Here is a 23,976-nt window from a genome sequence, read left to right as displayed (position 1 = left end):
TTGGAGCGGTCGTTATATCCCTACTGAACCAATGGCATCTCAAGTCTATAACCCTCAAGAATGCCATTATCTCTTATATACTTTACTCACTTGCATGAGAACACATTAAACTAACCTTTTCAGAAAAGGAAAAAGGAAGGGAGGCAGAGCAGTTACAGATCTTTATATTTTATTTCAGAACTTAATTGGATTCCAGGGGGCATATCTCCTATCTAGTCTGGAGAAAACCAGTATGTGTTCTTCTCCTTACACAGGCATCTTTGAAGTTTATTCCAGCTGGGAATAAAAACTAGTTCTGGTTCTCTTCCTTATTGTTCCAAAAAGCTTAATAGATTGAGAAAAAGTCTAAACACAATTGCAACTTTCAGTGACCAAACACTTTTTTTCTAGTATGGTCACAGAAAAGTCTCAACATGTTTTGTTTATTTGTTTTGTTTTTGTTTCAACCCAATATCAATGCACTTGGATTTCACTCATCACTTACAAAATAGGCCAAGGCTGGGATTTTCAAAACAGTTGAACTCTTGTTGAAAATCAATGGTATTTGGGCTCCTTATTCCCTTAGCCCTTTGAAAATTCCAACTCAAAAGATTTTCAAAAGTAATTAATGATTTGAGACACCCAACTTGAGATCCTGCAAATGGGCCTGATTTTCAGAAAGTGCTGAGCACCCACCTTCTGAAAATTAGGTCCCCATACAGCAGTGGTTCTCAAACTTTTGCACAGGTGACCCCTTTCACATAGCAAGCCTCCGAGTGCCACCCACCTTATAAATTAAAAACACTTTAAATATATTTAACACCATTATAAATGCTGGAGGCAAAGCGAGGTTTGGGGTGGAGGGTGACAGCTCGCGAACCCCCCATATAATACCCTCATGACCCCCTGAGGGGTCCTGACTCCCAGTTTGAGAACCCCTGCTTTACAAGATCTTGGCTTGGCAAAAATGGAGAGTCTCAAAATAAACTTGTCACATTTGAAAATCTTGGACAAAGATTCTGCAATTGGAACTTCACGGATACTACAAATGGTGAAGGAGCAAAAATAGAGTCCAGCTCATCTCTCCCAGCTCCACTGACTGCCTAGCTCCAACAGAAGTAAAATCAAAAGGTTTCAGGGTGTAATTTTTAACAGTGTTGTCCTAACTCTGCTCCCACTGAAGTCAATGGGACTATGTGTGTAGTAAGATACCCTTATTCACAGAGTGACATCACTGTCTGGCCCTCTGTCACTAAAGTCCTGACTCTGGGCACATATAGGAAGCAAATCTGCTGAGTAAGACTTTACAATTTCTCTATTGCTTTCCACAGTAGTAACACCCTGTAAAAGCACCATGATTATTTTGCTGCAGCAAGGACAGTGTCTTCCTCCACATTCTGTACGACAACAAGTCCTTATTGGGTATTTTCACGTGAATAAGAATTCCCTGCTAGGGCAGCAAAAGCAGTGAAATATGTGATCCAGCTGTAATACTATAAATCACCACTAGACAAGTTCTGTGGAAGAGAGAAGGTAAAAACAACACAATGCCCATCCAAATAAACTATTCAAAGTTTTATTGAACAGAACAAAGGCAATTTACAGTTTCAAGCCACTAGAATTACAGTCCTGTGTACGAGCCATCTTCGGATGAAAAAAAAAAAGTTAAAAAAATATCTAGACAGCCTTTTTTGTTGTTAAAGAGATAGCTTAACTCGCTGCCACTTGCAAAATCTGGGCTTGGCTATAGACTTTGCTTGCTTGATGTACATTTTGCCATATAACTTAAAGATATCTGTATATAAGGCATTCTTTGCATAGTCACACGCTTGGAACGTCAAATCTGCCAGCCAGCACGAACTGGAGACAGAATGGCCAGTCATGTTGAGTACCTCGAAGCAGAGCGGCCTTGTGTGTCTAGGATTCATAAGCAATCCATTTAATGTGCTAGCAGTTACCAGCTTGGAAGGGGCATTTTCCTTAAAGCTGAAGCCTCTGGCCATTTGTGAAATGAGCCCTTTCTACAGACAAACATTCTCCAAACCCAGGCGCTGCAAAGAACGACCGAGTAAATAGTTTCAAGTATTGTCTGTGTGGGAATAAAACAAAGCAGCCTGGCTTCTGATATGTTTGAAGCTTTAGCTAAGAGGCAGCCTCTCCACAAAAATGAAGGGAAGCTTGGAGGACAGATTCCAACTATGCTGTAATGCTGCAGGACAGGAAGTGATATTAGCAGAGGACTCAAAACCCTCTTCCCATGGAAGGACTTCCTGCAAACCAACCCAACCCTATTTGAAGTTAGATCTCAATGGAGTGGGTGCTGATGCCCATCAGAGCTCATCTCCTGTACATGACAAGTCTCAGAAGAGGAGCTGAACCTCGAGCAAAGCAGGCAGGCCAGCAACAGTGACAAAAAGGAATGGGAAAGAGAAGGGGGTATTAGAACAGCAAGGTGGTGTGGAGAAGGGAATGGGAAACGCCGTTGGCACCCCCAGAAACTCATCATAATCCAGAGGGAGCCCTCAATTTCAGGGCTACTTCCTCCACCCTGTCCCTCTAGGGAACTGGAGCAGGGAAAAGTAAATCCAGGCACTACCAGTTGTTAACAAAGCTTGGAATCCTAAACGGGAAGTCACCACAAACAGCAGAGCTACAAGACAAACCAATCTCGATTCTTAGGTCTTCCCTCTACCTAAACTAAAGGATCAGCTCTCTGCTGAAACGATTACAGAGCAAGATTAAGTCAATCCAGTGATAGTCTATCAAACCCTCTTCCCCACCCCCACCCCCAATGCTAAACAATGTTTTAAATCTCCAGATGTAATTTTCAAAGCTAAAGGATGAGTTTGGTCCCCCGAAGAAATGGGTTGGATACTCGGGTACAACATCTGGGTGGATCTAAGATAACATCTGGATTTTGCCCATTTCCTCTAAAGGAACAATACAAGTGTCAGGAAAGGGCAGACAGAGTGTAATTAACACAACTCAGTAGACTCACTGAATTTTCGGTGTCCACTTTGGGTTCTGTCTGGGGGGGTCTCAGTCCCATATTAGGTCTTGAACCCCCCAAACACAACTCCAGTCACGACTCTAGCCTGGTTGTGCCCAGGGACCCAAGCAAGAGATTCTCCTTAACCCTGATACCACAAGGAGTTATTTTGAAGACCCCCCAACTTCAGCCAAGGAGAAAGTCCCGAGTTTTGAGGGTTTATTGTTTTTTCGTTTGTTTGTGTGTTTGGTTGGTTTTGGTATTTCTCTCAAGCCTTTAAGATGCCAAGGGAAAAGCCTTTAGGAGGAGGCTAGGGATAACTTCATATAGTCTTCAGTTCTGCAAAAAGAGAAACAAAGAGAAAAGAAGAGAATTCATTTCAGTCATTTCACCTTTTGAGTTTGGTTTGTTAATTATTTTTGTAACAAGCAAGGGAAAAGGACTTAGTGCTGGAGGGGGAGGCAAAGAAAGTTTCTGAATCACAAAGAGCCATTTGCAGACTGTAGTGCCTCAAAGTAAGAGGCCTTTGCTTCATCAATTGCAGCAAGATAGTCTAAACCCAAACAACAGAGTAAGCCAAATGATTGCATGCCCTCTTGATTGGTACCCAATCCAATTCAGACCCTTCTGATCCTACAAATTGGGTGCTGCAGCAGCTTCTATTCTGAGTGGACCCACTGTCCCACCCAGAGCATTCCAGAGCAACTGGATTACCTGCCTGGCTGAATATTCCTCAGTACATGTCAAGCCAACTGGGGGAAGTAAGCCTTGTGGTGAACACGTGACTGCTTCGCTAACATTCTCATACTATCGGCAGCGGGCTTGAGCATGCAAAACAAGAGGAATAAGACTGTTCTTTCTAAAATCTTCCTCTAAAAATAAATACCTATTGCTCTAGCGCTGCCTGTCCCTTTTGTATTAAACAGGACATAGTCACGTTGCAGGCCGGGTGGGAGAGAGAGGCAATCCATAAACACGACTACTCTCCTTTTCATTGGAGGATCTCAAATTGCTTTATGAGCGGTAAAGCTCAGCAGCACCTGCAAAGGAGGTAGGGAAGATGCATTGGACTCATTTTATAGATGGACAGACTGAGGCACAGAGAGGTTAACTGATTTTCCCAAGGTCTCATATCAAGTCATTGCCAGGGCCAGGGCTAGAACACAGTAGTTCTGTCACTGCTCTCTAGTTCGAACCATTAGGAATTCTCCATTCTTGGAAAGGCTTAGCTTTGTTTCTATCCTACTGTTCATACTTTTTATAGGATGCCCGTCATAGCAGGCAGGGATAACCTTCAAGGGTAGGAAGGGGAGCCCAAACACGCCTCAGCCCTTCAGCTGCACACCCACTTCTTTCATAGATGTATTTCTGCTCCTAATTTCAGTTGAAATGGGTCTCCACACTCTAGCGTAGTAGTGTCTTCAGCATCAGGCTGGGGTACAGACCCTCCATGCAAATTGCCTTCATCTCCCAACAGGTAAGTGAGCCTAGTTTATGGGCTAGATCCAGGCTAGATCCACACTGAGCATCAGTCAAGCTTCTCTACTACCAGGCTGAGCACAAGCAAGCTCAGCAGCTGCCCAGTTTAGAATAAAAGGAAATACTTCAGAGAGGATAATCGCTCTGGAGGATTCACTGTGTGGGGGTTCAGGTCATTATCCTGCCGTGGTTGGGAAGAGAAGGAGAATCAGATTCCATACTTCAGGGGATAAGCTGATTGTTGTAAGGGCCAAGGAGGATTTTCCTCTCCACTGCCAGAAAGGTACAGCATTGTCCATCTAGCTAAGTGTATCAATTTGTGAGTATCTGGGTGGGGAGGATCCCTAGAGGCGGGGTTCCCCTTTATCCAAAGCCTCAGATGTCTGGAATCCTGTCATTGGCAGTGGCTGATAAGATGGGAAATTGTTGTCGTCATCTGGTAGGGCAAACCCTATGGCCCAGGTCCCCATTTACACTAGCCCCCTTTACACCACTCTGCTCTGGCTTTAAAGTAGGAGTAAATCACATTTACATCTTCTTTAAGGTGCCAGCATGCGGTAAAGGGACTGTAACGTAAATGAGAACCTTGCCCTGCACTCCCGTGGACAGGTGGAAGCCAGACTCCCTGTTCTGGACTGGCCCGTGGCTGAACACATTGGGGAAGCCTCTCAGCAGACCTCTTCATCTAGGACCCTGGCCACTGCAGCTCTTAGATGATTAAAGCACAAACCATCTCTTTAAAAAAGCAGTCAGGTTTAAATGTCTCATATTCCAGCCCCTCCCTTACTGCCCTTCAGGGAAGGGGAGAGTCAGGCTGCCACATACCGTCTGGGCCTGACATCAAAGCTTGAGTCTCCTCAACAGAGTCGCTAATGGAGGTCCACATCCCCCACCCTACATTTTCATCTCAAGGCTACAAAGTCTCTCTACGCCAAATGCCATTAACCCAATTGCATGTGAATTCACATGGTGCTAAAGGCTCAGTTTATGCTCCTCCTTTACAGGGAGGCCTATCCCCACAGCTGGGGCAGGGATTGTCCAGACACCCCCTGCTCACGGGCCAGATTGGTAACTCGTTCAGAACTGTGCCCAGCTGGTTTAGCAGAGGCACCTTCACCTAGCACGAGGGGAGGTTTGGATGCTGTAAGTCCCAGAAGACCATGCTCCACCTTGATCCCAGCAGAATCCTGTCAGGCAGGGACAGGCAGTCTCCATGGGTGGCACCTCCCAAATAGAGATGAGGGCAGCTGCAGGCCAGGCCATTAGAACTCTATGGAGTGCTCTGGTCTGCTCTTTGGTCCCTTCTGAGTGAAGGGAATCAAGACTTCTGGTCATGGACCTCCCGCTTCACAGGTAGAGCAGAGGTGGGGTCTCCAGCACCGCCCCTTCCCACAGCTGATTGGCACAGCTAGGGTGCAGCAGGAAGGGTGTAGCAGTCACTCCAGTCTATGTGAGATAACAGGACTTCATACTATGCACCCGCTGGGGGAGTTCCAACAGTCCAGGCGTCGGCTGAGTGGAGTGGAAATGGTGGCACCATAGCTTACCCAGAGAGGACACAGAATCAGGAGAGAAGCACTATCTAGTAACTGGCCAGTGGGACTGGAGCCAAAAGCTCCCAAGTCCCTTTCATTCCTTTTCCATTTCAAATGCCTCCCTCCTCCAACCCGAAAGCATTGGGGTTTACATGAAACCTGAAGCTTCCTCTGGAGCTTTGGGAAGAGTCCTTTAGGCTTTCTGTGGCTCTGTTTCCTCATCCAAATGGGACTGACTACCAGCCTTCAGGGAGAGCAGGAGAGCCTAAGCAGTGCTGACTGAGCAAAGGGGAAGGCAGTTTCCATGCACTGGCTGCAGGGGACAGATGTGTGGCACTGTGAGGTCAGCTTGTCCCTCAGATACATGAAAACCACACCAGATGGGCCAGCTACTAAGCACTTGGATTAACCCTTGCTAAACATCGAGGTGCAGACGCAGACTTTCAGTGGATATGGTGTAGCTCCCAGCGCAGGTCCCGTTTGCTCACTGAAGGAGATAGGAATGCCTTTGCAGGCTGAATATGGTAGCAGCTGATTCACTTAGGGCCCAACTTTCAGAAGCATTGACTTTGCCTGGAGCGCCAGCTGCTCAGCCCCTGACGTCGGTGAAATTCAGAAAGGAGAAGCAGAAGCTTGGCTGGCTCCATGAAGGGCCAACCCCCTCCCAGTCCAAAGTGAAAACACGCTCGATTCTGATGAGATGTCAATGAGGAATGGCCACTGGAACTGGGTAGATCAGGACATTGAGTGGAAGAGCTTCTCTCAGCATCCCAACCCACCATTGGCCCCCCAGTTCCTCCTGTGAGGGATGTTCCCAACACCACTTTTCCTCCATACCATCCCTTGCAGGTACTGAGCCCCTTTTGAATTACCATCTTAAATTTCGTACAGGGTCCAGCTAGCAAGGGGTGCCCAGTAAATCTAACTGCCTCCCACGGCTGAGACCTTAACTGTTCTCCTTCATTCACCACAGCACTCTGAGGTTTTGCTGAGGCTGAGGAAGGACACATCAAATCCGAGTTCTCTAGCTGCTTCTGCCAGTGGGTGAGGCATGGAGAGACTGCTTCAGCATAGAGAAAAGAGTCCATTTATGCTTAGAAAGAGAGATGAAGAGGGAAGGTGAAGGGCTATGGAATGAGCTTTAATCAACGGGAGTCCAAATGCATCCTGCAGCATGGAGTTAACAAGTCAAAAGGTTAAACACACAAAGTGACCTCTGGAAGTACCCAGCCTGTCCATCATTTCACAGGGACACTAGGCAAGTGGTATTTTGAAAAGAGTCTACATGATTTAGGACCACAAGCCCCATTGACTTTCAGTAGGACTTGTGCTCCTAGAGCTTGTCTACACATAAAACGCTACCACAGCACAGCTGCAGAGCTTCAGTGTAGACACTACCTAGGCTGACAGCAGGAATTCTCCTGTCAGTGTAGTTAATCCACCTCCCTGAGAGGTGGTAGATAGCTTGATGGAAGAAATCTTCTGTTGACCTAGTGCCTTCTATACCAGGGCTCAGGTTGGTTTAACTACATTGCTCAGGGGTGTGGATTTTTCACACCCTTGACTGACAGTTAAACTGACTGAATTTTCTAGTGTAGACCAGGCCTACGTCCATTCAGCTCCTGAAAATCCTGCCCAAAGGGCCAGACTCCAAAGTGATGAGTAAAGTGGAGCAAGAGGCAGACTTATGCTTACTTCTGGCCCCTTGGCATATAAATTACACCAGGTTTTGGCTTTACACCCACTTATTGGCTTGTAACTTATGCATTGTCTTGGTATTCAACGCAAGTTCCTCTACAGGCACGTGCTGCTCCCTGCTATGGGAGAACGCAGGCGTGTCAGAGGTCTTAGACTCCCAGTGAGTTAGCAGATGGAGAATGGCAAGCTGCCCATGGGAACACAGGACTAAGCAAAGCAGAAGCTGATGAAGACATGTCATGAATAAATGGACCGGGGATACACAGAGAAGCAGCCATGAGCCAGAGGAGAACTGGGGAGCTAAGCAGAGAAAGGAAGAGAATCCAGCAGCTCAAAGCAGGGCCCATATTCTCAGCCCAAAACAGTGAAAGAGAAGAGATTCTAAACCTATGGAAAAAGCTGCCAGGAGCTCTCAAAGCTCCCCCGTTGCCGCACACCGGACAAGGGCAATATTTTCTACATGTGACTCTGATATTTGTTTTATGTGCAGTACCCCATTTGTAGAGTGTGTTCTACCAAACAGGGGAGCTGCCCCAGAAAAGTTTAAATCTGGGTATTAAGCGTGGGGAGGGAAACATTACGTTGTTGGCTCTCTACTATGGAAGCATTGTTTGTGGCTCCGGACCATAGTTAAGGCTGCAGTGAGATTAGTGGCTACATTGGAAAACAATAAATGGGTCAGAGCATAACTCTTTTAGATTAAAAGACCTTTTTGGTAGGGACTTAGTGGGAAGAGGTAAATATTTGGCCAGAAAAGGGGAGGGGAGGGATGGCAGACACTACCAGCTGTGCCTGGGGGCGGGTTAGCCCCAATTGCAGTGTGGGCCCAACATAGACCCACTGGAGAAACATACAACTCCCGTTAGGGATGTGGTAGGGACGGAAAAACATTTCTTGGCGTTGAACTTTTTTTGTCTGACTGGCAATACGCATTGCATTGCCCATAATGCCCTCTGCTGCTAGACAGGGCCATCATTCTGACCTAAATAAAAGAGCAGGTGCCAACCCCTTCTCCTCACTGCTTGTTCCTCGCCCCAGGACACCTATCGTGCTGCAGAAGATGAAAAGCAAAAAAAAGGAACAACAAAAACTTACCAGCCTCTCTCATCCAAAAGAAGCGCCATGCTGGACAGGAAAGCACAGCTGCCAAGGAAGGGGCCAGGGAGAAAGCAAGCAGCAAAGGCAAAGAGATGAAGGAAGAAGGGAAAATGCCCACCCCATCCCCATGCTACACAAAGGAGAAAGCAAGCAGAAGGCACCAATGAGCAAGCAGAGGAGAACATGCGATGGAGATGCTAGGAGAGCCCAGGGGCTGAGAATGCTAATGGAGACCTGTCCAGATACAGCCCCACCCTTTTTGCACCCTTGAGGGGAAAACAGTAATGGAGGGGTTTGAGATATATGCAGCAAATAGACTAAGACTGTCAGACCGTCAACCAGCCCCTTGCAGCCCTCATCCGTTTTGGAGGAGTCGCCACCACTGCTCTCCAGTCCAAATTTTAAAACCACCATCCCTCTGTGTGTCTGACTGCACCCCCATTTCGATACTAGGTTCATGTTGCAATGTTATGTCATGGCAGAGTCTCTTCTCCTCATCCTTAACTAGGGGTGAGCGCAGATTGGAAAACTTGTTCTCCCACCAGGTCCCTTTGATTTTCAGTACTCTAAAACTTCAGATTCCAGACTGGACCCAAAGTGGAAAGGGGCCAATTTTCCAGTTCTAAATCGAGGCCCAAGAGAATGGAAATCTCATGAGATCAGCTCATAATATTCTGACTCCCCTGGGGCTGGACTCCAGTTTAGCCTTGAACCCTAGCCTAAGCCTAAGCCAGATCCAAGCATCATCCCCTCAGCTCATTTCTACTAAGAACTGGCCAGGAAAGAGGAGGGAAGGGGGGCGTTCAGAAGGAGGGAGAGAATTCCCCCCCAAAGAGTTCAGCTGGTTGGTTGGATAATGAGCCCACTTCCCCTAAATGGGACAATCACTCCCCCCCTTGCCCCCTCACAGTCTTTCTGCAGCCTCCCCAGCCTTGAGCAAGGCAGGGATTTCTCAAAGCAATGGCAGATTCAGCTGCACAACGCATGTGAAATAAGCAAAGTGGGATAGAGTCAAGTGGATCATTTAGTCCCCAATTCCAGTGGGTCCCACTAAATAGCAAACTCACATACTAAGGAATCTTGCCTCCCAACTACTTTGTGCTACCTGTGGGTTTGAAGTCGGGATCCAAATCAAAATGGTTCACTTTGCCCTGCAGAGGGCGCTCCTACTCCAGGCATATTATGGCTGTGCTGAAAAATAACCCCTGAAGCTCAAAAAATGGGGAGGAATTGGCACAGCCCAGGATCAGGGTTCCGCATCTCCTTCCTGACCAACCTCATCCTTGAGCAAATCTGGGGGCAAACGCCTTCCCATTCCATTTCCAATGCCTTCCCCCCATCCCATTCCGACACTAATACAAGCTGGGCTTAGCTGACATCCTAAAGTTTCGGCCAAAAACGTCTGGAGCATATGGACTGCCCCTTTCTAACCCTGCAGCCCAAGCAAGAATTAGAAGCATTTATAATGCTTGAGTTGACACCCACCAGTGAAAGGTGATAATGCTGAAAATACAGCTGCCATCCTCTCTCTCTCTCCAACTCGCACTGATTACCCTGGTTCCCGCCTAGGATTACAGACCCTACAGAGTACTTCCGGCTATGTTCACCTTCTCCTAAACCCCTGGAATGAGGAGTGGAGGAGGGAGAAGAGACCCTCCCACAACACTCATGCTCTCTCATTTCTCTAGCCAAGGTCAGCCAATAAATCTGGGAAGGGAGGCGTGTTAAGACTCCTGGGGCCTGAATCTTGTGTCCCACTAACGTCCATACTAGTTTTGCCAAGCACTTTAAAAGGACCAGGCTCCGGGCCAATGAAAGAGGTCACAAAAGGATTAATTGACCAAATGGAATTATTCCTGGATTACTTCCTCTTTAAAAACACCTGTCTGCCAGCCCTGCAGAAGCTTACAGAGTTGGGTGAAGTCCTGATGATCTTCCTGCTCAGCTGCAAAAAAATTATTTTGACTTGGAGCAAAAAGTTTGGGAAGCAGCTAACAAAGGCTACTTCAAAAATAGTCAGTGTGTCAAATGGTCACTGCAGTTGCATTTAAGAGCATTGCCTGTACCCCCTTGTGGCCCACCACCAGGACAGCTGCACTAGTGCAAGCACCTCATGTAGCCAGGTTAAACCATTACAACAGTGATTTGCACAGGTACAGCATGAAACCGGGGTAAACCACACCAGTACAAACTGTGGATTAGCCTGTTTGCACCAGTGGTTTGCATTGGGGCAGCTACACGTATGGCTAGCAACTGATGGCCATAACTGGAGCAAATCCCAAGTGCAGAAGACAAAGCTTGAGAAACAGGATCTGATAAACCACATTTAGCCAAGACATTCACCAGTCTGGTCACCATCTTTCTCCCTTTCTGAGAAGTGCCTCTATTTTTAAGACTGAAATGATCAGAGACAGGAAATTGCAGCAGCTAGTACATTACATACTCCTCCTCCATCAGGGCATTTAGGGCAGATTAGGGATAAATCCTCAGTTTGGATCAAGCAAAGTGGTGCAAAATTATCTGCAGTTTTGAGGCAATGCATGAAGCAGAGTTGGTTTTCTATTAAATAACCATTTCTGCTGCACGCCCTTCCCCTTTCCTGCATGGGGCTGACAACTCCTCCAGGCACAGACAAGAGATGCTATCAGAAAAACAACCAAAACACCTTTCTATGTGATTTTAGCCTGCACAACCTAAGGCACAATTTGCGATGGCTCCGTCATCCAAGCTGTGACCCTAGTTTTCAAACTTGGCGGACAAAAGTGGATTTAGGGGCCTAACATCCAAGTTTCAAAGACTGAGCACACAGGTGTGATGGAGAGAGCCTAAGAGGTGCTGAGCGCATGTGGCTTTTCCTGCAGAGGTCACAGCTGCTCAGTACAGGCCATAGCTAGAGGGGACAGAGGTCTGTATATCCCATTTTTCTAGATCAGTTTGTGGTGCTGATGGAAAATGAGATGGGGGCATGGAGGAGAGTAGATTTATTAATTTGTTATGAGGAGGGAGTGGGGGGGAGGAGGGAGGTGGGACAGACATGGTTACTTCATTTAAAAAAAATAAAACAAACCAAAAAAAAAAAAAAACACTAGCAGAGGTTATCAGGTGGTACCACTACTTCTAAGAAACATCATCTCCTTACCAAAAAGATTTGCAAGAATGTTTGTGGCCGAGGACCTAAGGTACTTGCTACAGGGATGTGAGGTCAGAGGTCAGTTCAATCCTGCAATATAAACGCAGCAAACCTGGGTCATATCAAAACAGCAGCATTGTCGGGAGGTGCCTGGCAGCGGGGATGAGGGATATAAAGGGGTATGGGGCAGGACGAAGGAGGAGGCTGAGCTGCACTGTTACTCTCAACTGATCTGCTTAGCATCTTACCTGCGGGCAACTCTGCCCCAATATAGCAGCTAGAGAAGAGGAAGCTGTGAAGCCTGAAATGAAAAGTTGCTGATGCCACAGCCGAGCTCCAGAGGACAAGAAACCAGAAACAAAACACAAGCTTCTGACAAACACATAGAAACATGGAACATTGACAAGAAAATAAAGGAGCTGTTAGGAGAAACACAACAGTCAGCCAATGTCCCTTCACATGGAATGCTGAGCAGAACTTTGAAAAGAACCTCCAAGTGGAAGACCCAACGGCAGGTGTTCTCGACAGGTTCAAGGTGTGATGATACCTCATAGGAAACCCCTTTAAAAAGGAACTAAATGGAAATAGATGCTGGAGCCTGTGTGTGCCCAGAAAGCTGGGGCCGGGTGTCAATGCACCTGATGAGGAAGCCATCCTGTAGAATCAACCTTTCTCCAGAATTAATAGATTCACAGGGTGAAATCCTGGCCTGTTGAAGTCAATGGTCAAACTCCTATTGACCTCAGTGGCCGAGGATTTCAGCCACAGATTCTAACGCCAGAAGGAGTCATTATGATCACCTTGTCTGACTCCTTGCAGAACAGGAATTCCAGGCCGTAACTTCAAACAATACCTGCATCCAGCCCATAACTTTTGGTTGAGCTAGAGCACACAGTATGATAGAGGTTGGTTTAAACACTTGTAGAGTAGGATAGTCTTTCGGTTCAATAGGTTTTCCAAGAGTAATTTCTATAGAACCCTATTGGTGTCATTCACTTCAGTTCTACAGAACTTGTCTGTAAGGGCTCTGTCTGAGTGGAAATGATGGCATGAAGCAACCAGACATGGCCAACTTGCTAGAGGTTAGTGAGTGGAGAGTTTGGTGCAGGTAGGAATATAAAGAAAGGGGAAATGCAAATCAAGTTTTTACCGCTGTCACCAATACAGGGTCACTACAGCTACAGCAGAGCTAGCTGGAGCCTGTTCCGCCTCATGGATCAGCAACAAAACTAGCAACAAAGTTTTGTTCCAGATTCTTTACAACTGAGGATGGTGTGAGAGACAGAAGGAGCCCAGCATGACTCTCAGATCCCCAGGGAAGTTTGAAGCTTCTGAGGCATGGGAGAGTAGAAATCCTCTGCTGAGTTATAAATGCAGCAAGTCTGTTCCGGAGCAAAACTAAAGACAGAACCTCACAGTGTCACCTACTTGGAGAGTCACTCTTTTGACTACATAACTTTTCCAGTGTGTCGGTAAGAAGGATGTGGGTAAAATGCCATCGGGCTGCAAGGTAACCTGAAGGTTTCTAACTCCAGTGCAACATAACAGTTAAAGGTGATCTCCACCCAGTGAGCTGGAAAGGGTACACAGCCAAGGGAAAGCAAGGCTCACTCATGGGAACCTAACTCCAGGGCACTCAATGGGAATCCTAGAGAGTGTTTTTTTTCTTGTTTGGGCAGGGGCTTGGTTCTGTTTGGCATTCTCTGCACATAGCTCAGCAATCAGGAGTTTATCCTTCACTTCTTCCCCTAAGATTACAACCCTCATGCCCAGAGAGACACATCACCAACTGAATTGGGCCCATCTCATCCCAAAGGTGCATTTTACAAGGTGGACATGTCAGTTTTCTAGGAGACTAGGAACACAGCAGGTCATTCACTGCTCCTTTACCTCCTCAAAGCCAGCGAGGACCCTCCCTCACTGCTTGGCACTGAAAGGATGATGTCTACAATCTCAAGATGAGAAGAGACAGTCTCAGAGGGTTCCTGAGGGGAAAATCCCATAAGATGGTTGATTCCGGCTCAGCTTTGCGAGGATCAAGATGGCAGCAACCCATGATTCATCAGCCTTCTGTTATCTCTCTCAAGACCAGGGGAACTTGTCTTATGACACACATGGCCCGGGCTGGATCCTCTGGTAGACTAGCTGTGTCACAAGTTCTCAATTTGCTTTCAACAGGTCTTCACTAGACCACGGCTCTCCCATGCCCCAGCACACAGGGCGGTGGGATAAAACAGAGGGCTTGCGTCTCCGTTGCCCTGCATTCTGTGTGGGCAATTACACCAGTACAGAGTAGGTGTAAAATGTTACCCTTCCAATTTAGCAGCTTTTTATGCCTTCTCTGCACTAGCGTACATGATTATCCGAGATGCAGGGCAATGGAGAATCAGGCTCCAGGGCTTGCACTACAGAAGCAGAGGTGGCTATTTGCTTCGCTGTAGCATAGGAGAAGTAGACTTTATAGTGAAAGGACAATGATTTGAACCCCACTCGCCACATCACGAAGGCCAACCCATTAGCAATGGAAGAGAGCTGCCTAACCCACTACCCTGGCAGTCAGTAAGTTAGAAAACCAGCATTATCCCCAACCCTGGACACTGAACGGCAGGAATCACAAAGGCCCTCAAGCTAAATTTGCCTGACTGCTAAGTCTGCGATGCAGTGATAAGGGTATAAACTTCCTTCACTTCACTAAAGTCTTTAGTAACTATAGCTCTACCATAGGCTTTTATATCAGACCTGCCACCATGGCATTGACCCAAAACACTGGGCCTGGAAAACTTTGCTCCACTCTGATTGTCCCAAGAAAATTCAATCCATCAGACAGCTGATAGACAAGGCCGGCTCCAGGCACCAGCTTATCAAGCAGGTGCTTGGGGCAGCAACTCCGGAGCGGGATGGCACTTTCAGGTATTCGGCAGCAATTCGGTGGAGGGTCCCTCATTCCCGCTCGGAGTGAAGCACCTCCTGCTGAATTGCCACAGATCGCGACTTTTTTTTTTTTGGCTGCTTGGGGTGGCAAAACCCCTGGAGCCAGCCCTGCTGAGAGGGGTGTGTGCGCGTTTTCACAGTGGATATAGACTGTTCATTCCTATTCAGATGACCAAGAGACAAGAGTCCCTTCAGCAGCCTTTGAGAATTCATCAGCAAAGCAACTTTCATCACTGTTCTGAAAAGGCAATGGGTAAACTCCAGAATATGTTGTGTTATGAAGGGAGAAAATCTGGGCTCTGTTGTTTTGAGGTAAGGCAAATCTTCCCCCCTGGCCTGAATGAAAGGGAACTGCAGAAGTTTGGTGGGTAGCAGGGGACAGTACCAGTAGTTACCACTCTAGACACTGGAGGTAATTGTTAAGAACATACTGCAGCTAAGAGAATGCAGTCTCAGCAGAGAAGCCCCATAGAGCTGGTGACTGTTCAGCAATGTACACACTAGTTCGCTAGTAGTTAGTGGAACCTAGGAGGGACTGGCGCGGGGAGGGGAGGAGGGGAGAGAATGCCCCCATCCCCAAGGTTTTTGCACTCGTTCAAAATTTCTTAGGCTGCAGAGGCAGATGGGTCATGGCCTGACCGTGCAGTGGTTTTTAAGCAGTGGTTTGGTACTAAATCATACAGCTGTGCTGGAGCAGTATGGAGCATTGCTTCGGCTGCATGGTCACAGTGGCACTGAAACTGACCCATGAGAGGCTTCGTGACCTGGTGCATGGGGTTGCAACGCCACTCAAATTTGTCCTAGCTCCCCCCCACACTGCACAGAAACATGCGGGCTGGGCCAAACGGGGTTGCAACTTGGCTCATGGGAAGTCTCTTCCTGTTTTGCGGAGTGCAGAGGAGTCACTGAGAACTTGACATCTGGCACCACCAGCTCATGCACTGAGCGGGTAAGAAAGAGAGGAGACTCCTCAGCTGAGGGAGAACCGGGGTCTCTGTGGGGGGAGGAGGAACAGGAAGGGGGGATGGAGGGGAAGGAAGGAAGGAAATGGAATTTGCCTCCCCCCCACCCAAGAAATATCTGAACTGGTGCCACTGCTCGTAGTCACTGAGAGCAGTGTTCATTCAAAATGGGGTTTTATAAAAAAGCTGAGGTTTGGTGTGGGGGCTTAGTGTGGGCTTTATCAGATTGCAAGACGGAAACAATCTGCCAAGTTCATTTTATGAAAATGTGGCAAGCCCTGGGGAGTAAAGAGCCTTGAAAAGGACCCCAAGTGGAATTCCAGAGGAGCAGCAAACTTCAGGCCTTCCCAGCAAGCAACTGTGAACTTGATCCACAGAAATCAGAGGTGGGGAAAAAGCCACTAGACAGCTATGAAACACAGGCCCCAGATGTCCGAGTACCTGTGCTTCCCAATGACCTCATTCAATTTTGTAAGTGTTCAGCACTTCATAATGTCTGGTTCTCCCCTGCCCTCTCCGGGTTGTACCATAGGATTGTCTCATGTAATTTTACAATGACTTGGATGGTTATTACCATCCCTTTACATTCAGGCTGCAGGGCACAATCTTATTGTATTCATGGAAAATTCTACTACAGCCCTACATTAACTTCCGGGTCCCAGCATCTCTGGGTTTTAGTCAATCTCTGAACACACTCATTTCTGAGACCTTCCATGAAAACACAGTAGGTAAGTGATGGAGCAATGTAGACGTGGGCCAAAGCCTCAGCGGGACTAAATCAACATGGCTCTGATAAAGTCAGTGGAGCTATGCTGATTTACCTCAGACGAGGATCCGGCCCTTGATTTCAGGGGAGTTGTGCCGATTTACACGAGATGAGGATCTGCTTCTGAGGCCCAGATCTTCAAAAGGTATTTAGGCACCTAACTCCCATTCATTTCCGTGGGAGTTAGGAACCTAATACCTTTAAGGATCTGACCCAAACTATCTACAGAAGTAGCTTGAACAGATACAAGGGAACCCAGTGTCATGGTCTCCCCACCTTCCAAGTCCAGGTTGCTTCTAACAGCTTTCCAGCCTCTCTGAAAGGGACAGAGCCGGACCAAATGCACTGGCCAGACATTCACACCACAGCTCCTGCTGTGACTCATGGAGGGGCGGGCTTAAAATCGACACTGTGCTGCAAGAGGATGGCCGCAAGGGGCCTTGTGCCCAAAGTAAGAGGAAGCTCAATGTACCTTTGTTCCTCCTCGAGTTCTTCTTTGGTCATCATTGTCTTATACTGGTTCCCCCTCAGCTTCCCGGGGCTGTATTTAAAGGAGATCTTCTCACCTGCTGCTGGAGAGAGAGAGCAGTCATGTGAGAAAGGAGACCTCAGTGAGTTCTGGCAGACGGCCAATGGGATGGATGGATCCCTTGTGCTCCTCCCTCCGCACCCTAGAGTGGGAGATGTGCCACCCTGGAAACACATTTGACAGCTAAACACCAGTTGGAGACAAGAGCATCTTCAACAAAGTTACATGATTCCAGAGAAAGACCAATGGTACCTGTAACAAGACCCTGGCCTGGTCATTCGGGGAGAGGGTTAGAGTCCTACCTACAGCCGACTAACATCACAACCATCTAATGCTGGGTTTTTTTCCTTCAAAGGATCAATAATGCTCACATTTATTAACAATCCTGTAAACTGGCAATACAAATTAAGTCTATGTATTTGAGCACAGAAATAAAGAACACTAACTGAACAGAGGCTTCATTTTTCAGTTATAATATTCCAAAGAGTCTATTCAAGTTATCTGTCAAGACTGCAATTGGGTTTTGTTTTGTTTTTGGGGGTGCAGGGGAGAGAGAGGGGAGAACAAAAAGATTCCACACTACAAAATGGGTCAGTGGTGGTTTTTGTAGCAATGCGTTTTTCAGGTCTTGGGGAAGGAGAGACACACGTCATTAGAGTTCCCATTAGAGCAGCTCTTTACAAGCCCAGCTTGGTCCTTCTCCAGTGTTGGTGTCACTGAGTCTGCCCACCTCACCTGGAGGTGGCAACAATCTGTGGTCCATCGTTAGTGACCTTTGAAATGAGAGAACTAAATTCTAGCGCATAGGGACCTTGTTGGGCTATTTCTCTCCCCTAGAGTCAGAGCTCTGGAGACTCACTGGGCTCAGCAGGAGGATGGTAACCTCCACTTTGATTAGTCTGCAGAATTCATCTCTATTTCTGTCTGGACATTCCTTTCCCCTCTTCCCCAGGCGCTAGGACCCCTGTGCTCCTACTTTGGGTTTGTGACTAATTGCTCAGGAGACCGTGCTGTAAGCACACTGGGCATGTGCCACACAATCTATTCAAACTCACGATGGCCCAGTCACCCTGGCCGTGCCCTGGGCTTTGAAATCACAACATTCCAGCAGCCAAGAGCATTGCAAGAAAGCTCGAGAAATGGCTTTAGGAAAGGGAGACACCATGCGGCAAACTCCTGGGCTGCAAACAGAGACGGTCCAAAGTACTCTCGACCGGATCAACAGCTGTGAGTACAGTGGTGCTGAAGTCCCTCCGTGGCCAATGGCTAGACACAATGGGAAAAGGATCCTCTTTATTAACCTGTTTGGGTAGCAGCCCTTTGCTAGAGCGCAGTGTTTTGAACCCTGGCGGCCCACAGACTGTCTAAAATTTCCAAAGGGGTCCACACCTACATTTGAAATTTTTTAGGGGTCTGCAAATGAAAAAAGATTGAAAACCACTGCTCTATGGCGGGCGCTCTCTCCTCTGCCCAAGCCCCTGGATCATATCTCTGTGCTAATTAAAACTCTGTAGCTCACAGATGTGGAGCCAGAGCTTTAGCTTCTCCAAGCAGATTTTGCTTGAGCTCTTTGTTTATTTTTAAACCACTCCTCGGGGTTATCATCCTGCATGAAGTCAGCCCAAAATGCATCCCAGGCAGGCCGGGGCTTGGGCATATTTGTTGGCTTTATAAAAAAATAAATAAAACATCTAGCGGTTCTGTTGAGATAAAGGTGAAACTCCAGGGACTATATTGCCTCCTGCCAGATACTCTAGCATGGCTCCTTCCGGCACAGGAGAAGGATACAGACCAGAGGTGTTGTAAATATCCCTGGAACCTGCCCTTGCTAGGGCGAGAAAGACAGAACTTTTGAACCTTGGAAGGATCCAGGCTTTGTTTGCTAATCCTCATGTCTGTGCTTCATCAAGCTATTTTCTCCTATTTCCTAAGCTCAAGGGCTGGAAAAACAGAGATAAAAAACTGCCACCACATTGCTTTTCTGTGGACAGAAAGCACTTTCCAGGTCTCGGCATATCCATGGGGTAGACAAGAACAAGCCTCAATTTACTGGTGGGGAAACTGATGTGAAATGACTTTCTGAAGGTCACTTACAGTGTTGTGTAGCCATGTGGGTCCCAGGATATTAGGGAGACATGGTGGTGAGGTGGTATTTTTTACGGGACCAACATCTGTTGGTGAGAGAGACAGGCTTTCCTTTCGTGCTTACCCAGAACTCTTCTGCAGATCTGTATAACTCAAAAGCTTGTCTCTTTCACCAACCGAAGTTGGTCCAGTAAAAGATATCGCCTTACCCACCTGGTCTCACCCACGGCCACACGGGCAGAGCCAGGAATAGAACTCAGGTGTCCTGTTTATTACATGACAGCCATTGCTAAGCAAAAAATATCCCACAGAGGCTGCATCCAGGTTTTAGTGTGAAGCAGTGTTTACTGGTACAAACCTGTTAAAACGGCAGACTTAACAGGAAACGGAGGTTCCCAGACAGAGCTTCTCCTCAGCCCCCCCCACCTCCACAAATATTTCACATTTCACTGCCCAGTCGCTGCACCTCAGTGTGTCAACAAGCCTCACACTGATCCTGGTCAGTTTTCCATTGGGGAAGGTCCCCAGTCAAGGGCTAATCACTTAGCTGTAGTGCTGGAGTGAAAACAAAGGCCGCTGTCTGGCCTCTTGTAAAAAGCGACACCCATCGCCCAAGAGCTCAGCAAACCTAAGCCTGCCACAGGCCTTCATTCCACATCCCAGAAAACGCAGCTCCATAAAGTCTCATTTCCCTCAGCACTGGCAGGCAAACAAGCCTGACCAACTGGAAGCAAACAGAGACTAGGCTCAGTTAACCAGGCACTAAAAAAGAGCCTTGAAAGTGCTGTTGAAATTTGCCTTTACCTGGTTGTTGCTCGGGGAGATACTAGGCCTGAGTCTCCTATTACTTGCACTGGCGTAAATCAGGAGTCATTTCTCTGAAGGCAGTGGAGTTTCACTAAGGTACGTGAAAGGAGAAGCAGGCTTCATCTGCGCCCTTCACATCAGAAATCTTTATTCTTAACATTTTTTGCTTGATGGAAAACCAAACCAGTTTTCCCTCCCCGAACAGGGGCTGTTCAGATCAGAATGAAGAAGGGACTCTAGAAATTGAGGAGAAGGGGAATAGCCATCTGCCTGCCAACGTGTGTGTGTCGGTTTTGAAGGAAAGAGCTGGAAGTTTTCATTGCTCAAGGGCTCTCTCTCTCTTCAGATTGGAGACAAACTTCAGGAAACACATTCAAAATTCTAGGCATGATTTTTCCCAGGAACTGCAAAATATTTAAGAGTATAAAGTGACCTACTTAAATAGAACAGCCATGAGGTGAGTTTTTAAAAAAGACATTTGTCTTGTGTATTTCCACTGCCAGTGTCTGCACTGGTTGCCAAGACGCTGGGTTTGCAGGGTATTTACTTACTGGTTGTCATTTTGTAAAAAGAAAAGAGTCCTAATTCAAATCTACCTCTCCACCCCCAGCACTTCTTTCTCCACCAGACACCTTGGCTCTAGCTCCAGGAACCTGCCAGCTCCCAAGAGGTTTCTGTACAATTTGACTTCTTGAAAGAATGTCCTTGTGTTTAGGCCATCCAACTAGTGTTTAGGTGGACCTGAATGCTATTCCTGGCTCTGCCACTGACTTCCTGCATGTTCTGGGGTAAATCAATTAATCACACAGTGCCTCAATTTCCCATGTGTAAAATGGAGACACCACCACTTTTCCACCTCACAGAAGACGTGAGGATGCATTCATTAATCAGTGTGAGTTGCTCAGGCACTAGTGCAATGGAGGCCAAACAAGTGCTTAGATGGAAAATGCATTAAAGAAATAAAAATGGCAGCTGACTAGCAATCCGAGACACTGGTGGTTATATTAGACGCATACACACGGCTTAGTATCCTCACTGGCCAGACTGAGTCATCATCTTATCCAGCCTACTAAAATGCCTGAATTATTTAGAACATTCCTTTAAAAGGGAATGAATTGCAGCCTGCATGTCTACAGTACCATTTATCCAAGGACAGGATAGTTAGTTAAGCCTCACAACTCCCGCTGCCCCCGCCATCCCAGTAGTGGATAAGGGATCACTTAACCTACCCCTGAAATGCAGCCACTTCAGGGGTGGAACATAGTAACACTTAAACAGTACCCAGCAATACAGTTTAGGACAAGAACTGAAGATCAGAGCATCTATTTCAAACCGCTGGAGGAATTCAGGCAGGCAGAATGGGGCTACCCATCTCACTTCCTTTCTCCCCTTTTACCACTGAACAAGGAGGGGAGGAGGGAAAAAAAGGAAAGAGAGAAAATGGTTCAGGTTCTGTTTTTTCTTTTCTTCTAATAAAATAATGATGACGACGACAATGTCACTGACACTGAAGAACCCAAGCCTGAGCCCATCGGGTGAAAGCCCGAGCAAACAGCAGTTTGGGAAGGGAAATGCAGAGGCTGCAGATGGGCAGCTTTAGCGAGATTCCGATCAGTTTCCGTGGCTGAGCTTTGCAACTGAGCCAGAGGAATTTAGCACGGAAAATCGCGGCCTGAGCGCTTTGTTAATGTTGGCCCAAGGCTCTTGAAGGCATAAAGGAGGAGAACTGAGCAAGAGAATTTTTACAGCTTGGAAAAGGCTGGAGCCTTATTCTTTACCGTAATGCTGGCCGGGGGCACAGCATTGCAAAGGTCCTCATTTAGCAAAACAAGCCGGTGTGGCAGCCTATTGCTAATGTAGCAGGTACTGCCAGGCAGGCGGCCAGGAGAAGACACCATGCATGGAGCCTGGCGCTGCAGGGACTGGGGCAGCGCAGTCCACCCAGAGCAGGAGAAGGGGGTGCTTTTTCCAGGTGTGAGAAGATAGGGAAGAGCCTTGAGCTCCTCAACACTGACCTCACTAGCCAGTTAAAGTGGGGTGCCAATGGCCAATAGAGGGACTCCAAATTCAGCCCCACTCCTAGCGTGGGTTTGCCATAGGTCTGACTCCTTGGTAGCACAGGTTCCAATCCCAGTGTCCTTAGCCTAGGCTGACCTTCTGAGGCCGGCTGATAGGGCTCTCGTACAGTTTGAACAACAGACTGGTTGCAAGGGCAGCTGCAGTCAGGGCCGGCTTTAGGCCTATTCCACCAATTCCCCCGAATCGGGTCCCGCGCCTAAGAGGGCCTCGTGCCCAGTGAGAATCCCTTCCCTGGCTAGAGGCGCCTTTTTAATTTCTACTCACCTGGTGGTGCTCCGGGTCTTCAGCGACACTTTGGCGGCGGGTCCTTTGCTCGCTCCGGGTCTTCAGTGGCACTTCGGCAGCGGGTCCTTCAGTGCCACCGAAGACCTGGAGCGAGTGAAGGACCTGCCGCTGAAGTGCCGCTGAAGACTCAGAGCACTGTCCGGTGAGTGCAAGCCCCCCATGTTTTTTTACATGTGTTTTTTTTAAAATCATCCCTGCCGGGGCCCCGTCGAAACTGTTTGAATTGGGCCCCGCACTTCCTAAAGCCGGCCCTGGCTGCAGTTTGCTGCAGGATCCTGGGCCCAAACTCCCCTCCCATGTGTGGCCTGCTTGGTGCCCTCTCCCACCACCCCAGAGCCAGCTGCATTTCAGACAGTAGCACTGAAGGTCTGCAGGAGGTGAAGGGAATTTGTCAGGATAAAAGGCATCACAGTTGAGTAGCATGCGCCCTAGACTGGGAGTCAGAGCACCTGGGTTCTAGTCACTGCTCCGCCACCCACTGGCTGTGTCCTCCTGGGGCAAGTCAGGCCAGCTCGCTGTGCCAGGCTCCGTCCCCCACACTCCCCTCTACGAAACGGCAATCGCGGCTCCCTGCTTTGAAGGCACATTGCAAGGATTTGCCTATTAGTATTCATCATAAGCCTCCTGCGCCAGAGGGATTGTGACGGGGGGCTGCAAAGGAGAGCAAGGAAGTGGGACAGGGAGGAGGGATTCCTACTACCCTAACCCCCCAGGATGGAGGCTTTTCTGGAAGCCAACACACTGACAGCGGTGATGCTGTGGGACAGTCTCCCCAGTCAACACACACACTTGCCTGACATCATCAGTTTGGGGGTGGGGGGGAGAGTTATGAGCAAGGTTCCTGTGTTGCTGTCCCAAGTAGTCAATTAATCATTTTCTAATAAAGTAATTGACTAATCAGTTAAACATAGCTCTAGCTAAACCCTCTGGAGATCTCCCTGTGCCTTCAAGGAGTTTTTTGTCAGGCTTTGTTCTCATGTCATGCCAATGGCTGGAGGCAGAAGGCACAGCATATCTGTCAGGATGGGGAGGGGGCTGCTGGCGTGAAAGCAATGTAAGGCGAAGGGAGGTGAGAAGAACCCACAAGAGCCAGCCATGGAGCTGGTGTGCCACACGCAGTCTTACAAGGATTAAGCCCCGGGCCGGGGGCAGCTGTGTTCATAGGTTGCTGGCCTGTCCCCAGCTCTCCATCCTCTCTGCACCGCGGAACCCAGCAGCAACATGGCTCATCCTGATTCCCTCCCCCTCCTCCGCCACCCCCGCCCGGGGCCTGCCAGGCTGCTGCCGCAATGACAAATGCCAGCGATGCTATCTGTTCTTTGTGCTCCGCTGACTCTAGCCCAACTGAACGAATTAACAGCTCAACAATCAGGAGGAAGAGGAAGCCGTCAGCTGCTGAGGGGAGCTAATCCCCAGCCTTCCCCCGGAGGATTGCAGCTGAGCAGCTTCAGGACTTGCTGATCAGGGGCCGTATTTATAGCAAGTGACAGCCTTGCCCTGGTCCCCCAGCATTGTCCTAGAACAGGCCCTCCCACCCCTGACTCTGTGCCTGGCACACAATGAGCAGGGTGAGGAATGCCTAGGCCACTGCATTCCTGCAGCCCTCCCTTCTCTTTCCACTCTC

At 48.0% G+C, this 23,976-nt stretch overlaps 1 protein-coding gene across 4 annotated transcripts in view; it reads right to left on the bottom strand.

Annotated features, from left to right (window-relative positions):
* MXRA7 (matrix remodeling associated 7) overlaps positions 1-23,976 on the bottom strand; it is an 836,957-nt gene that overhangs the window by 5,329 nt on the left and 807,652 nt on the right. For 2 of the 4 annotated variants that reach the window (XM_050919440.1, XM_050919439.1), the window contains one exon: positions 17,040-17,139. In XM_050919440.1, the coding sequence (XP_050775397.1) occupies positions 17,040-17,139 (100 nt within the window). Of the gene's footprint in view, positions 1-1,539; positions 3,308-17,039; positions 17,140-23,976 lie in introns of those variants that run through there. The other 2 variants (XM_050919442.1, XM_050919441.1) reach the window with 2 other exon arrangements.

This window comes from Gopherus flavomarginatus, chromosome 12 (genome assembly GCF_025201925.1).
Source record: "Gopherus flavomarginatus isolate rGopFla2 chromosome 12, rGopFla2.mat.asm, whole genome shotgun sequence".
Lineage (NCBI taxonomy): Eukaryota > Metazoa > Chordata > Testudines > Testudinidae > Gopherus > Gopherus flavomarginatus.
This window is presented reverse-complemented; position numbering and strand designations above follow the sequence as displayed.